Raw genomic sequence first — 16,274 nt, 5'->3', positions numbered from 1 at the left:
AGAGGCAGAAGCGCAGCAGGGGCGACTGGTTTGTAGTGAGACGCTATGGGCTGGGCTTGTGGGTCTCTAAGTTGGTTGACCCCGCCTCTAAGCCAGGATCCAAAGGTTAGGCTAGGAAGGCGCTCTCGCGTCCAGGGTAAGTAGGACATCCTGGCCTGCCCCTGCAGTCTCTTCCCGCTAGCTAGCGTCTCCCCTTCGACCTGGTCTCCAGACACCTCTCACCCCTCAGCTCCGTGGTCTGGGTTTCATTTAACACCTCCACCAGGTCTGTGCAGTTGTCGCACATCATTTAACCGCCGCCCTCCATGATAGAAGCCCTCGCGCCATGGATAGTATTACACAAAATCTGAGCCCTTCTCCCTCTAAGACTGCACATCCTTCCCCCAGAAGCCACATGTTCCTTTAAGCAGTTTATTCTCAATACAATGATATCATATAAGTAATTTTATGTCAAAATATTTTATCCTTGTATCATAATATGAGGGTAAGTAAAAAATGTTTGCTAGTAGGGTTCCAGTTCATACACACATGGGTTTATTCCAAACAAAACATGTTTGAACATGTTTCTGTGATCAGTAGATTCTGTAGACAAGCTCTCTCAGTGATATACTTGTCTTAGTCTCCTTACGGTGCCTTCAAGAAAAAGTCCAATCAAAACAGTGGCTTCCAAGGGGTTCTGCTAAGCCAGTTAAATTCAAGACAGAAAGCAGATTATCAGAAGGCTATGGTTACTGGTCTTGGGGATTCCAAATTGGTCATCATGATAGATTTTCTCAAATGACACTAGATGATCATAGTGGATTCTTAGGTAGAACTTTTAAGGAAACTGAAAACTGCAATGGTGAGAAAAAGACCAGGAAAGCTGCACTGAGGTGTTTTTTTTTTCCCCCCCAATCACAATAAAGCATCTGCTCATTCTTCATGGGTTGCAATCTAATTCCCATGGACTTTCTCCTTCAGACTTCTTTTTCTTCCAAAACTCAAAGAACATTTCAGTTCCTTGAGGATGCCAAAACGATTGTTTTTATGTATTGTAAATCAAAGAGTACAGAATTCCTTAGGGAAGGGTTGTTGTTAGACACCATAGAGTTGGTTCCAACTCATAGTGACCCCATGTACAACACAACTCAACACTGTCAGGTCCTGGGCCATCCTCACAATTGTTATGTTGGATACCATTGTTGCTGCCACTGTGCCAGTTCATCTCTTTGGGAGTCCTCCTCTTTTTTGATGACCCTCCAGTTTACCAAACATGATGTCCCTCTCCAGGGACGGATCCCCGATAATATGTCCAAAAAACCAGAGACAAAGAAATCTCACCATCCTCGCTTCTAAGGAACACGCTAGCTATACTTCTTCCAACACAGATTTGTTTTTCTGACAGCCCATGGTACTTTTAATATAAGAACTTTCTAATATTTTTGTAACTATTGTGGAAATGTGAAATAATTTTCAAAAATTAGAAAAGTTACTGAAATACAGTACAGAATTACTCTGAATTTCCTATTATGCAAAGAAAAAAGAAAACAAGATGGCTAAATGCCCATTGTCTATTAAAAGAAAGCATACACATCCAGGAGAGAAATATTTCCTTGAACCCGAGTTCACAGTAATTCCACAGTATATAAACACCAAAAAAAAATTAAATCACACTTCTCATGACGGTAAGATTGTATATTTAAGACAACTAGTAATTAATATTAGGTACACATTCAAAGTCTTATTCATTAGTGACACTCCCACCTTCTTCAAAACCAGGTTCTTCTCGAAGGAAGATTTACTAATAAACCAAAAGGAAAGATGAAAGAAAAGTTCAAGACTTCAGTTTCACTGTTGAGACGCTCTAAAGGTCTATTTGTGATATCAAAGGATCTTTGTCAATTGCAAAATACTATGATTACATGAAAAGAGGTATTGCAGAATTGTCTTTTCATTAACTCTACTACAATAAGGACATCATTTTCCATCCAGCCTAATTCCTTAGATACTTCAGGGAAAAAAAAAAAAAAACACACAAAAAACTATAGTCTTCTAGCAATCTGGCACCAGAACAGCTTTAAAAACAAATTATTGCCAGCCATGAACAAAGAACCAAATTTATCCAGCTTTTGATTGTCAAATAATCCAACAGTGCCACTCTGTGGACATACTAGGAAATTTTTAGTATCTATTTTCTTAGTCAATTTTTCAAAGTAAAATATTTGTATTTTTTGCATATAACATAATCACATTAAAAACAAGCAAATGAATAGGAAATTAGCAGAGAAGGGGTTGCGCAAAACTTATAATGCACGCTTCATTTGCATAAAAATATATCAATCTTGGAATCACCTTGAATCCTTTTTTTTTTTTTTTTTGAGTAACTCAGTATAAATAAGTAAACAGATAGTAGACATTCATTATATGTTTTTGTTGTTGTTAAATGCCGTCGAGTCAATTCCGACCCATAGTGACCCTATATAGGGTTTCCGAGGAGCAGGTGGTGAGCTTCAACCGCTGACCTTGCAGTTCAAACAGCTTTGCAGTCTGGCGCATTAACCCACAGCACCACACCAGGACTCCAGTCATTATATGAGGGGGATTCAAATGTTCATGGAAACAAGGAATTAAAAGATAATGGAATTTTTCCATGAATTTTTTAAGCCTCTTCATATTTCATTATAAATCTTAGAATAAATTATGGACTATGAAAATAACTTCAACATAGACATGCCAACTATGTCTTTGTTTCAAAATACATGAAAAAAATATGTTAATTATGAAAATTTACAGCAAGAATTTCAACAAACTTTATTGTTTAATATTTTAACCTTCATAATGATTGTTATTTAGAAGATAGATTAACGAAAATAAGATATGCCTGGTGTGACACTGTGGGATAAAGCATTAGGCCACAAGGGTTTGAATCACAAGGTCAGTGGTTCAAACTCACCAGTTGCTCCTTGGAAACCCTATACGGTAAACCCTATGAGTTGGAACTGACTGGACGGTGGCACTTAACAACAATAACGGGTACCTTACTTTCCCCTGTTGTTGTTGTGTGCTGTGGAGTCGATTCCGATTCATAGCGACCCTTGTACAGGGTTTCCAAGGCAGTAAATCTTTACGGGAGCAGAAAGCCTCATCTTTCTCTCACGGAACAGCTGGTAGTTTCGAACTGCTGACCTTGAGGTTTGCAGCCCGATTCGTAACCACTAACACTTAAAAATAAAAATCTTACCTAAATTAGGCCGATTTCACAAACTTACTAGATGGTCAAAATAATATGGACTTATGATACAGATTGTTGTTGTTAAAGTACCGTAGAGTCGACTCAAGAGATGAAAGCACTATACGCTTTAAAAACCCACTGCTACTGAGTTGATTCTGATTCACCTATAGGACAGAGTAGAATGGCCCCAAAGGGCTTCTGAGGCTGTACATGTTTATGCAAGCAGACTGCCTCATTGTTCTCTTGCAGAGCAGCTGGTGGGCTCCAACCACTGATCTTCTGATTAGCAGTCCAATGGTTAACACCCTGCACCATGAGAACTCCTTCTGTATTATTTAACCAAAACAAAACAAAAAACCCACGGCCATACGTCAATTTCAATTCATAGCAACCTTATATAAAGGTTCCAAGATTCAGAACGTTTATGGGAACAGAAAGCCACATCTTATCTTGCAAACCAGCTGCTGGGCTTGAACAGCAGACCTTGTGGTTGGTTCAATGTTTAATCCAAATACCACCAGGGCTTCTTTCTATACTATTTTAGTTGTCATTAATACCCATGTCCTTATGTATGTAAATTAACATTTTGTTTGTTAAGCTAAATTATATGTGAAGGGGCTTCAAAAAGTTCCTATAAATACTCCATTATCTTTTATTTCAATTTTCCACAAACTTTTTGAAGCTCCCAAATACAGTTTAATGATCTAACTTCAGAGATCAAGAAGCATAGCAGAATATGATCGAAATGTAAAGTAATCCAACTGCTTTGGAAAACTGATTTTCAGTTCTTCAGACTTTGCAGCATAATGGTTAAGTGCTCAGATGCTAACAGAAAGGCTGGTGATTTTAACCTACCCAGCAGCTCTGTGGGAGAAAGACCTCATCATCTGCTACTTAAAAAAAAAAAAAAGCCCAGAAAACCTTATGGGGCAGTTCTATTGAACATGGAATAGCTATGAATCAAAATCCACTTGACAGCACTTACCAACAATATAAACTTTCATCTACCAAATGACCTACTATTTACACTCTTAGGTACTGAGACACATTAAATGTAAACATATGTTCACAAAGAGACTTACACAAGCATGTTCATAACAACCAAAAACTTAAAATAACCCAAAGGAAAATGAGTAAACAAGTATGGATACTCATACAATGGAATGTTGTTAGCTACGGTCAAGTCGGTTCCAACTCAAAGCAATCCTATGCACAAACAAGGAAACACTGCCCAGTCCTGCATGGTCCTCACAATTGTTGTTAATCTTGAGGCCATTCCTGCTGCCACTGTACCAATCCATTTTGTTGGGGGGGGGTGTCTTCTTCTTTTTCACTGACCCTCCACTTTACCAAGTATAATGTTCTTTTCCAGGGACTGGTCCCTCCTGATAATATGCCCAAATTATGAGAGACTAAATCTCACTATCATGCTTTCCATGAAGCATTCTGGCTGTACTTTTTCCAACACAGACTTGTTTATTCTTCTGGCAGTCCATGGTACTTGCAATATTCTTCACTAACACCAAAACACAAATACATCAATTCTTCTATTATTTTCCGTATTCATTGTGCAACTTTCACATGCATGAGGCAAATTAAAATACCATGGCTTGAATCAGGTGCACCTTAGTCCTCAAACTGTTATTATTGCTCTTGAACATTTTAAAGAGGCTTTTAAATTTTAAAGTATGCATCAGATTTGCCTAATGCAATACATCATTGGATTTCTTAACTGGTGCTTACATGAATTATTGATGATGGATCCAAGCAAAATGAAGTCTTTGACAACTTCAATGTTTTCTCCACTTATCATAATGCTACTTATTGGTCCAGCTGTAAGGATTTTTGTTTTCTTTACATTGAGGTACAACTGATACTGAAGGCTGTTGGCTTTGATCTTCTATACAATGGAATATTTATTAGCAAATAATGGGAGCAGCAGTCAAGAAATCAAACGACACATTGCATTAGGCACTCTGCTGCAAAATAACACATTTTAAGTATTGAAGAGCAAATATGTCAGTCTGGGGACTAAGGAGTACCTGCCCCAAGCCACAGTATGTTCCATTGCATGTGAAAGTTGGACAATAAATGAGCATGGCCATAGAAAAATCGATTCACTTGAATATGGTGTTGGAGAAGAATATTGAAAGTACCATGGACTGCCAGAAGAACAAACAAATCTATCTCTGAAGTACACTAGAATGCTCCTTAGAAGAAAGAATGGTGAGACTTATCTCTTGTACTTTGGATATGTTGTCAGGCGGGACCAGTCTCTGGAGAAGGACAGTATGCTTGGTAAAGTGGAGGGTCAACGATAAAGAAGAAGACCCCAAGTGAGATAGTCTGACACAGTGGCAGCAACAATTGTCTCAAACATAACGATAATTGTAAGGATGGCACAGGACCAGTCAGTGTTTCAACACCAACTTGACAGCACCTAAGAACAACAGCAACAACAAATAATGGGAATCAAATATTGATACCAGTAACAAGAGCATTTAACAACAACAACAACCAGATGGGTCTCCAAAACATTATTCTAAGGAAAATAAATTGGAAACAAGAGTATATGCCACATGACTATAGTTGTATTAAGAAGAAGCAAAGCTAATCTAGGATGGAAAAACATCAAAATGGTAAATCCCCAGGGTGAAGTAGGATGAGGGATTACTGAGAAGAGGCATGAGGGAACTTTCTGGAGTGGTGGAAATATTTTTATCTTAAAGGGATGTGGACACACAAAATTTGTCAAAACTCATGAACTGTATACTTAAAATCTATACATTTCATAGTATAAAATTCACTCAGTTTAAAAAAATGTATTGCAGAATAAGGATTTTCACTATAATTTACAAACCATATAGTTTTGTCTTGGATCAGATGATCGTGTCCTTTTGTGCAATGGGCTAAGCTCCACTTCCTCTGAGTTGGGGCGATTTCTTTTCAAATTTGGTCTATAGTTCCTTTGTGATGCTTCTAGGTTACCTAAAGAGCAACATATATAAAAGTTACTACACATTACCACATAATGCTGTCAGTTCACATTGAACTCATAGTGACCTCATAGGGCAGAGGAGAACTGGCCCAGTTTCCAAGTCTGTAAAGCTTTAAGGAAGTAGACTGCCACAGCTTTCTCCCACATAATAACTGGTGGGTCTGAACCACCGACCCTCTTTTTAGCAGTTGAGCACTTAACCACTGTAACACCAAAGTTCCTTGATCTTAATCTTAATATAGCCATGCTCTCAGAATGCCACCTCAAATTGAACTGGAGGTGGTTGAATTTTAAAGAAAGAGTAAATAAAAATTCTTCCATTAGTGATTTAGAATAAGTCTTTAAAAATTGAAGGGCTACCTTGACCATTACTAAAAATATGAAGCAAAAGCAAACATAATTCAAAATGTAATGAATGCTTAACAACTTAAATTCTATAGTATAAAAGATGGAAAGAAATGAACAAAAGAGCATAATTGCTTACTGATTTTGGAAAGGATATCAGAAAGACTTTTTTTTTTTTAACCTATGGAGGCAGAGCACGTGAGGAAAAAACCCCAAAGAGACACAGGAGTCCATACTGGATTTGGCCCCTACCACCTACATGGACTAGACATAACACTTAAGACACCACTTCTTCCACCTGCTAGGTGAAAAGTGGCCGGGATTATCTCTATGGTCCATTCCAGCTCTAATATGATTGCTTAACTTGTCAAATCTTATCATAAGCCAAAATAATGAAATATATGCCAAAATATCTAGAGTTGTGTAGGTTCAGTTATGGTTCAAAGTTATTTATATTAGAAAACTATGGAACAAGAAAAAGACATTGACTGCAACGCTATCAGACTTTATCTTGAATTAAGAGGTTTGAACACTTACATTAGAGGTAGGGAAAGGGGTCCACAAATGAAAGAATGAATTCATTTTATCGCCCCTGAACCAGAGTAGTAATGAGAGGTAAAATTATGTGATGCAAATATTATTCCTTTTTCTATTAGCCATCTCAATCTACAAGAGATATTCATTATCAAGAGCCCCAAAGAGAGAAAGAAACAAAAGGAGAGAAAGAAGATAAATTCAGACTAATATTGTATAAAATTTTCAGGTTACAAAATACTTTCCATTTGAGCCATAACTTCAACCAAATTTTTTATCTTTTGAACTGTTTATTACTTTGTAATTATAAAACTAATAAAATCCGTGAATAATAAAATTGTGCATTCCTACATAGGAATAATACACAGATTTGAAAATAAACTATTGCTACATACAAGGATGAGTCTGGTATGGCACTGTGGGTTAATGCGCCTGACTGCAAAGTCGCTCTGAACTGCCAGGTCAGCAGTTCAAGCTCACGGGCCACTCCTTAGAAACAGGGTCTCTATGGGTCGGAACTAACTCGATGGTACTTAACAACAACAACATACCAGGATGATTCTCAAGTTTGAACAAAAGCAGTCAGACACAAAAAAAATACACAGTATGAAACAATTTATATAAACTTCAAAAACAGGCAAAAGTAAGACATGGGACGAGAAATCAAAATAGTGGTTACCTTGGAAAAGGGCAATTGTAAGGTGGTATGGCAGCACATGCTGGGGAGCTTGTAACTTTCTATTTCTTGCTATGGGTACCTGTTATATATGTGCACTACTTTGAAAATTACTTAAGTTGTACATGTATGATTTGCACATATTCTGTATATGATATACTTCTTTGAAAGTTTATCTTTAAAAATTAGCTCCTTATACAAAAATTCAGAATCTAAATAAAAGAGAAAGTCACTTGCAATTCATGAGAAAATATCACAGCCTTTTGATGTATCTCCTTCTTTCTTACTCTGTATATATTTTATACAATTATACTGATATATCCTGAATAAATTTCTACATCATTGATAATTTAAAAAATAATTTTAAATGGTGGCTTTATATTCCATAGTATGAATGTCCACAGGTCACGTTACCTATTTTCAATTTTTGGACATTTATATTGGTTCTAATTTTTCACTTATTTGTTATATTACGTTGTTATCATGTGCCAAGTCGGCATTGACTCATAGTGACCCTATGCATAAAAGAACAAAACACTACCTGGTCCCACGCCAACCTCACAATCATTGTTAAGCTTGAGCCCATTGCTACTGCCACTGTGCCAATTTATCTCATTGGGGGTCTTCCTCTTTTTCTCCAACCCTCTATTTTACCAAGCATGATATCCTTCTTCAGGAACTGGTCCCTCCTGATAATATGTCCAAAATATGAGAGACGAAGTCTGGACATCCTGGCTTCCAAGAAGCATTCTGGCTGTACTTTTTCAACACAGATTTGTTTGTTCTTTTGGCAGCCCATGATACTTTAATAGTTTCTTCCACCACCAGAACTCAAATCCATCAATTCTTCTACAGTCCTCCTTATTCACTGTCCAACTTTCACATGCATATGGTTACTGAAAATATCATGGCTTGGATCAGGTGCACCTTAGTCCTCAAACTGACCTCTTTGCTCTTCAATAATTTAAAGAGGTCTGGTGCAGCAGATGTGCCTAATGCAATACATCATTGGATTTCTTGACTGCTTCTTCCACGAGTGTTGATGGTTGACTTGAGCAAAATGAAGTCTTTGACAATTTCAAGCTTTTCTCCATTTATATGGATGTTGTTTATTGGTCCCGTGGTGAGGATTTCTGTTTCTCTACATTGAGATGCAACCCATAGTAAAGACTGTGGTCTTTGATTTTCCTCAGTAAGTATTTAAAGTCCTCTTCACTTTCATCAAGCAAGATTGTACCATCTTCATATTGCAAGTTGTTAATAAGTCTTCCTCCAATCTTGATGCCACTTTTTTCTTCATATAATCCAGTTTCTCAGATATAATTCAGCTTCACGGATTATTTGCTCAGCATACAGGTTGAATAAGTATGGTAAAAAGAATATAGCCCTGATGCACACCTTTCCTAATTTTAAACCATTCAGTGTTCCCTCAAATGTAAAAATATCCCTGTACATCTCTGAATAATTCCTTTATAATTAGAATTCCTTATAATTAGAAAATTGGCTAAAGGCAGAGAACACCAGGAAGGTGTTTACTGACTATACAAAAGCTTTCAACTGTGTGGAACAAGACAAGCTACGGATAACATTGAAAAAAGGGGTATTCCTAGACCTCTTTAAAGCACTAGACTGGTAACTGCAAGGTTGGCAGTTCAAACCCACCAGCTGCTATCAGAAACCCGTAAAGTATTGAAGAGTAAAGATGTCAGTTTAAGAGTGTACCTGACCCAAGCCATGGTATTTTCAATAACTTCATATGCATGTGAAAGTTGGACAATGGATAAGGAAGAGCACAGAATTGATGCATTTGAGTTATGATGTTGGAGGAGAATATTAAAAGGACCATGGTCTGCCAGAAGAACAACCAATCTGTATTTGGAAAAGTACAATCAGAATGCTCCGTCTCTCATACTTCGAACATATTTTCAGGAGTGACCAGTCCCTGGAGAAGGACATGAGGCTTGGTAAACGACGGTCAACTAAAAACAGAAAGAGCCCAAGGAGCTGGATTGGCATAGTGGCCGTAGCAACAGGCTCAAGCGTAACAACTGTGAGGATATGGCGCAGGTCCAGGCAGTGTTTTGTTCCGTTATGCACAGGGCCCCTATGAGTTGCAACCAATTTGACAACACCTATCTACAACAACAACAGAATTACTGGGTCCAAGAACATTTTGGGGGCTCCTAATATGTGCTGTAAAGATGCCCAAAAAAGGTGTATTTGCTTACATTCCTAGAGAACAAGCAATGGTTTTTCTCCATTATCATCAAAAATACTAAAATCTGATAGATGACGGTTTAAAATTTGTACTCATTTTAATTTGCATCTCTCTCACCATTAATGTAGTTGAACCTTTTTCAGATGTTTTCTATCCATTACAATTTATTATTCCATGAATTGATTATTTATTGTTTCTATTGCTCATTTTCTTATTTGAATCGGTATATTCTTGAAAATGTGTACATTCAGAAAATATTTTCCTTACTTGTTGTGATTTTTAAAGTCTGATGTTTTTAAGATAAGGAGGGGGAGTGTTTTATTTTCACTTAATCAAATTTATTAATAATTTTTGTGATTTCTGAAACTGCTTCTACACCCAGTCCTTCGGTAAGACTGTTACTGTCATTGTGAAATTGCTGCCAAGTCAGTTCTGACTCATTGCAACCCTGTAGAGGATTTCTGAGGAGCGGCTGGTGAGTTTGAACCACTGACCTTGAGGTTCAAACCTGCCTTGTGGTCCAGTGCTTAACATTCAGCGCCATATCAGCTCCCCCTTCTACCTTTGGTGGACTCTCTCCCTCCCTATATTACCCAAGAAGAGTCAGCAACTGCTGCATTATGGTCAAGCTACAATCACACTCTATAAAACACCAAAACCCAGGTAAGTTCCTTGCCCAAGAGACATCAAGGCAAGTGGTTGGGTACCCTCAGTGTAAACCCCCTTCCAAGACTAAGACTCAATGGGAATACACGCTCTGATTTGTGACCACGTTTGTCACCGATAAGGGGAAGTGAGGGAAAAACAGCAATAAAGCTGCAAGATAAGCCTTACAACATTCAATAGAATCCTGTGAACCCGGTGGAGACCTGGTTGGTCAGCAGTGTGGCAAGACCTGGGGACTCTTGGGCACAGAGTCAGTGACATAGCCACAAAGGACTAGAGTGGAGAGTGAAGCATCCAGCTGATAAGAAGAGAGCGCATATGCACAAGAACACCCATACTTGCAGATAATAGCCACTTGACCTGGCTTCAATGACTGGATGATCAGAGCTCAACCAGAAGAAGAAAGAAGAGGAAAAAAAGAGTAATCTGATACAATCTGATGAACTTGACCTACACCCATGGATTCAGTAGCTCAAAAGAGGGAACAAATCTTTACAGCGAGGATCATTCCCACTTTTTCTGAAACTTCCTATTCTGAGTTTTTCAATTACATAGATTAAAGGGATAAGACTATACTGTTGCACAACCTTTTTTCTCTAACTTCAAAAAGTTCATGGAAAATGGAATTAGAAGATAATGAAATTTTCCCATGAAATTTTTGAAGCCCCCTCATATTAGTCTTCAGATAAGGAGCTTTGGTAGTGTAATGGTTAAGTACTCCGCTGCTAATCAGAAGGTTGGTGATTCAAATCCACCCAGCTGCACTGCAGGAGAAAGGCCTGGTAATCTGCTGCCATGAAGATTACAGCCACGAAACCCCGATAGGGCAATGAAATGACTATGAGTCAAAATTGACTTGACAACACCCCAAAACAATAACCTTTACTGATACCACAGTCATTTTAACAACTTCTTAGTTTCTTATCAAGCTAATAGGCCAAGAATTATTGTTAACTAGTCCCCAATTCTTAGATACTCAAGTTACTTCTAAAGTTTTGCTTATAAATAGAATGCTGCACAACAGTCCTGCATTTATGCAAGTATGTTTATGGAACAAACTCCTAGAAGCAGAAACAATGAGCCAAAGGATACTCATATTTGAAAATTCTCTGCTTCATCCCCACTAAAAAGAGCTAGTAGAGTCATCCGGAAACTAAATGTGCGCGCACACACACACACACACACACACACACACATCCCTACATGGAGTTTTAAGTACAGAACACATACTAATAAATAGTATCAAATGACTTTTTGACATCATTTACATCCAAGATAAGTAAACTGTAGCCGACAAACTAAATCCACATGGATACCTGGCTTTTTTTTGTATGTCCGTTTAGCTGGTGACACAGTCTGAGAGCTAAAGAATAAGAGTTTTTACATGAGGTTCTTTGTTGTTGTGTTTAATATTTTTAAATCATTGGGAGGGAAAGTCAAAAGAAAAATATTTTGTGATGTGAGAAATTCAAATTTCAGTATCCATAAAGTTTTACTGAAACACAACCAAGCCATCTGCATACATATTTTGGTGATTTCATGCTACAATAGCAGAGTTAAGTAGTTCTGACAAAGGCTGGGTGGCTTGCAAAGTCTAATTATTTGCTATCTGGCCCTTTACAGAAAAGGTTTGCAGCTTAGCTCCTCCAATCTAACAGTTCAATGTTTTAAAGAACAAGAAACCCAACCCTGCAAGCCGAGAGTAAAGAATAAACTGCCCTAAAGAAAAAGCTCTGGGGGTTGAGACCTCTTGGCTTTCTGTAATGAGGAAGCAAACTGTCCCACATTTCCATCATTACTGTGGTTGGGAAGCAACCACTGGCAGAGCAAGTAGGTACAGCAGTTCTGGCTGTAGGACTATCCACTTCACTGTACTCTTGATTTAAGCTTGTTTAATGCTAAATTCACTTTTAGCATTTAACTTTTGCTTTGTCACCAAATAGCTATAATTATAAAAAATTAAAAATCTATTTGCCATGGAATTGACTCTTGACTCACTGCAACCCTTAAGTGTCAAAGTAAAACAGTATTCCATAGGGTTTCCAATGGCTGATTTCTAAGACATCCATCCATCCAGGCCTTTCTTCCAAGGCACCTCTGGATGAACTCTCAGCAGCCAAATACATTAACAATTTGTACCACCCAGGGACTTCAGCTACACTGATAGTTGCCAAATACAAGGAGGCTTCAAAAAGTTCATGGAAAAACAGAATGAATAAACACTGGAATTTTTACATGAACTTTTTGAAGTCACCTCATATGAGTAATTTTTCACAGATGGAGAATGTATTCTTCTCAGTGTTTTCTGAGGCTACCCTCCATAGAGCAAAAAGAGAAAAGGAGACATAATAAACCGTAAATGGAGGGGAAACACACACACAAGTAAACAATGAGCTATTACTATGAAGCCTGGCCCTTCAATAATAACTAATTAATGCAAAAGTTGCAGGAATATTGATGCAATTTCATGGAAATGGGAACCAGAGGGCAAAATTCTTCACAGGAAGAAACTGAACAAAATTACCATAAGACATTAGGAATGGATGCTAATAACTTTAACTACTACCTTGAGGATGTGGTTCTATGATCACTACATCATCAGCAGAAATTGTGCTCTCAGAATCTTCTGTAATATCTGAATCTTCTGTAGTATCTGAATCTTCTATAACCACGACATCATCGTCATCATCATCTTCAATGACTATAACATCACAATCTAATAATAAGCAAAGGGAAAGTTTAGATAGAAAACTACAGTAAATAAAATTTCTAGTGAAAATTACTTTATAATGTTATGAATTTTTTAATGTATTTTACATGCAAATTTTTGTATTAATCCTGGTGTGGTGCTGTACAATACTGCTAACAGCAAAGTCAGTGGTTCAAACACACTAACCACTCCTTAGAAATGCTCTAAGGGTCACTATGAGTTGGAACTGATTCGACAGCACTTAACAACAACAAATCATTACAAGTTAGCTAAGCAATCAACTGTTTAGTATGAAGCTTTAAGATATACATACATACAGAAACACACACACTTATATATCTGCATGTTGGTGTGCAAATATGTATACACACATGCATACACACCTAAGAAGTCTAGCGCTGTGGGATAATGCACTGGACCGCAAGGTTGGTTTGAACTGCAAAGTTGGTGGTTCAAATTCACCAGCTGCTCCTCAGAAACCTTATACGGGTTGCTATGAGTCAGACTTGACTCAAAGGCACTTAACAACTACACATATATTATTTCTAGTACTTCCACTTTTATAGAACAGTTTTGTTAAATTTCTTCTTTTCAGAAATGTGTTCACCTGGCTGGCTCATGCCACCTGTTCTCTAAAATCTAGTATTAACTTTATGGTGATAATACAGAAATACAAGCAAGTCAATGTTATTACGAAACAAATTAGACTCAAAATGAATTTCACAGAACGTTAATTAGATTACCACAAAGAAACTAGATGTGAACTATTAACTTGGCAAACAATTCAATAAATATGAAAAATATATGGTATCTAAATAGATTTTGTTATAACTTAAGAAAAGAACAGGTATAAAAATCTTGCAGTAGAAACTCAAAGATTATGTTTACACTGCATCAGAATTTGGGATGCAATATATTTGTTTCAAAAAGACCAAAGCAGAGGAATAAAGCAATTGGCTAGCATGGGGAGCATGGAGTAGTATGAAAATTGTTCTAAATGAGCTATCAGAAAATGTAGCTTTCAATTCAGGCTCTGAGAACAGCTGAACCAAGATCAGGCCTGATAAATCTACTCTTTGGTCCATTTCCTTATCCAGTCTGCCCTAAAAGGGAGGGGGGTGGGAAATACCTTAAAAACACCTAATTAGCCAAGCAAAAGATGATTGGTTAAATAAATTATGGTATTTCCATAAAGTGGAATGCTATATAATCAATATGAAGTAACTTCTCAACACACATTTACTTATACAAGAAAATCTTGTGAAATAACTCTAAAGGAGGGAGTTATTCAAAGCAGAAAAACAAGTATAATCTTAATTCTGAGAGGGGAAGAAAACACATCAATGGTTACCTTAATGGTAAAATTATTTTCTAAATTACACTTCAATGTATTTGTTAGGTTCTCTACAATAAAGCTAAAGCTTTCTAATCAGAGAAAAACAACAAAGGAAATGGAATTTTACTTTTAAGACAAGTTTCTGCACATCAAAAGATTTTTCACATTAGAACTCAGTAAAGCTCTGGTAGCGTAGTGGTTACGAGTTGGGCTGCAAACCTTGAAGTCTGGGCTGCAAACCTTGAAGTCAGAGGTTCAAAACCGCTCCACGGGAGAAAGATGAGGCTTTTCTACTCCTGTAAAGATTTACACCCTAGGAAACCCTGTACAGGGTCGCTATGGACAACGTACATTTCTAAAACACCAGTTAATTCCTTTAGATATACTTATATTTTATAATCAATTTTTTAAAGACAAATTTTATTTGTTTTAATATTCTAATTTTCTGCACCCAAGTCGCAAAGCATTCATTTGCCATCAACATACCAGGTACGGCTTAGCTAACAGTTTCACATTTGGTGCTTGTCTCTATCAAAATCATGTTTTAAAATTTTTTTAAAAAGAGAGAACTGTTAATATACTGAACATTTTTAATCTCCTGGCAGAACTGTTAAAAACCTCTGTACATTTCAAACTTTAGAGACGAGAAGTTGCTAGATGGCAGGACATTTCTTCAACATTCTCTCCCATCGTCGCCCAGCACCGACCTTCCTTCCTAAAGCACCCATGGAGCACCGGCCTCCTCGCCTCACCCCCGGGAAGCCTGTACAACCACACAACCCGGCGGCATGACCAGTCAGCTCCGACCCACCCGACGCACTCGCCCTCAACGCATCCCAATCCGCATCAGCGCCACCTTGAGCATCGCCGGCTTAGACGGTTCCAAGGACTGGAGCTCGAAAACAGTTCCCGGGCCGCTCAGCCTGGGTCCCCCGCCACCCTGGGGGCGCCCCACACCAGAAGCCAGGCCTGGTCAGACGCCCGGTTCCCACGCGCCACTATCCCGCCATTCCGCGCACAGCCGTCCAAGACGGGGCAGTACAAACCCTGCCAAAACCCGGCCCAAGTCTAAGGGGAACCCGCTCAGCCTGGGATCCCCGCCACCCTGGGGGCGCCCCACACCAGAAGCAAGGCCTGATCAGAAGCTGGGTTCCCACACGCTACTATCCCGCCATCCCGTGGACGCCTCACAGCCGTCTAAGACGGGGCAGTACAAACCCTGCCAAAATGCTGCCCAAGTCTAAGGAGAACCCTTACCGTTGTTCACATTAGACATGGTGAAGCCTGACTCGCGGTATCAGCCTCTGCCCGCTAAGAATCGGATACTAGGCTCGACGACGACAACTAACGAATGAGGCGCTGAAAGGCTGCTGCGCAAAAATATCTGGTTAATCCAAGACTTTGCGCCTGCGCAGACTCGTGCAGCACGCGCACAGCTCCACTGGCACGCAGGGTCGACGTCAGATGAAGCACGAGGACGCCCCTATTTTCTCTCTAAACATCTGGAGAAAGATGAGGTTGTCTGCTCGCTTAAAGATTTTCAATCTGGGAAGCAGTGTATAGGGTAGCTGTGAGTCAGA

At 38.5% G+C, this 16,274-nt stretch overlaps 1 protein-coding gene across 1 annotated transcript in view; it reads right to left on the bottom strand.

The window, feature by feature from the left end:
- The window catches only part of BEND2 (BEN domain containing 2), a 71,865-nt gene extending 57,887 nt beyond the window's left edge, over positions 1–13,978 (bottom strand). Inside the window, exons 1-3 of the mRNA XM_006835683.1 lie at positions 13,966–13,978; positions 13,215–13,364; positions 6,072–6,199 (exon numbers count right to left, since the gene is read on the bottom strand). Of these exons, the coding sequence (XP_006835746.1) occupies positions 6,072–6,199; positions 13,215–13,364; positions 13,966–13,978 (291 nt within the window). The remainder of the gene's footprint in view (positions 1–6,071; positions 6,200–13,214; positions 13,365–13,965) is intronic.
- Between the last annotated feature and the right edge of the window lie 2,296 nt (positions 13,979–16,274).

Source organism: Chrysochloris asiatica, unplaced genomic scaffold, assembly GCF_000296735.1.
Source record: "Chrysochloris asiatica unplaced genomic scaffold, ChrAsi1.0 scaffold00018, whole genome shotgun sequence".
Classification (NCBI taxonomy): Eukaryota; Metazoa; Chordata; class Mammalia; order Afrosoricida; family Chrysochloridae; genus Chrysochloris; species Chrysochloris asiatica.
This window is presented reverse-complemented; position numbering and strand designations above follow the sequence as displayed.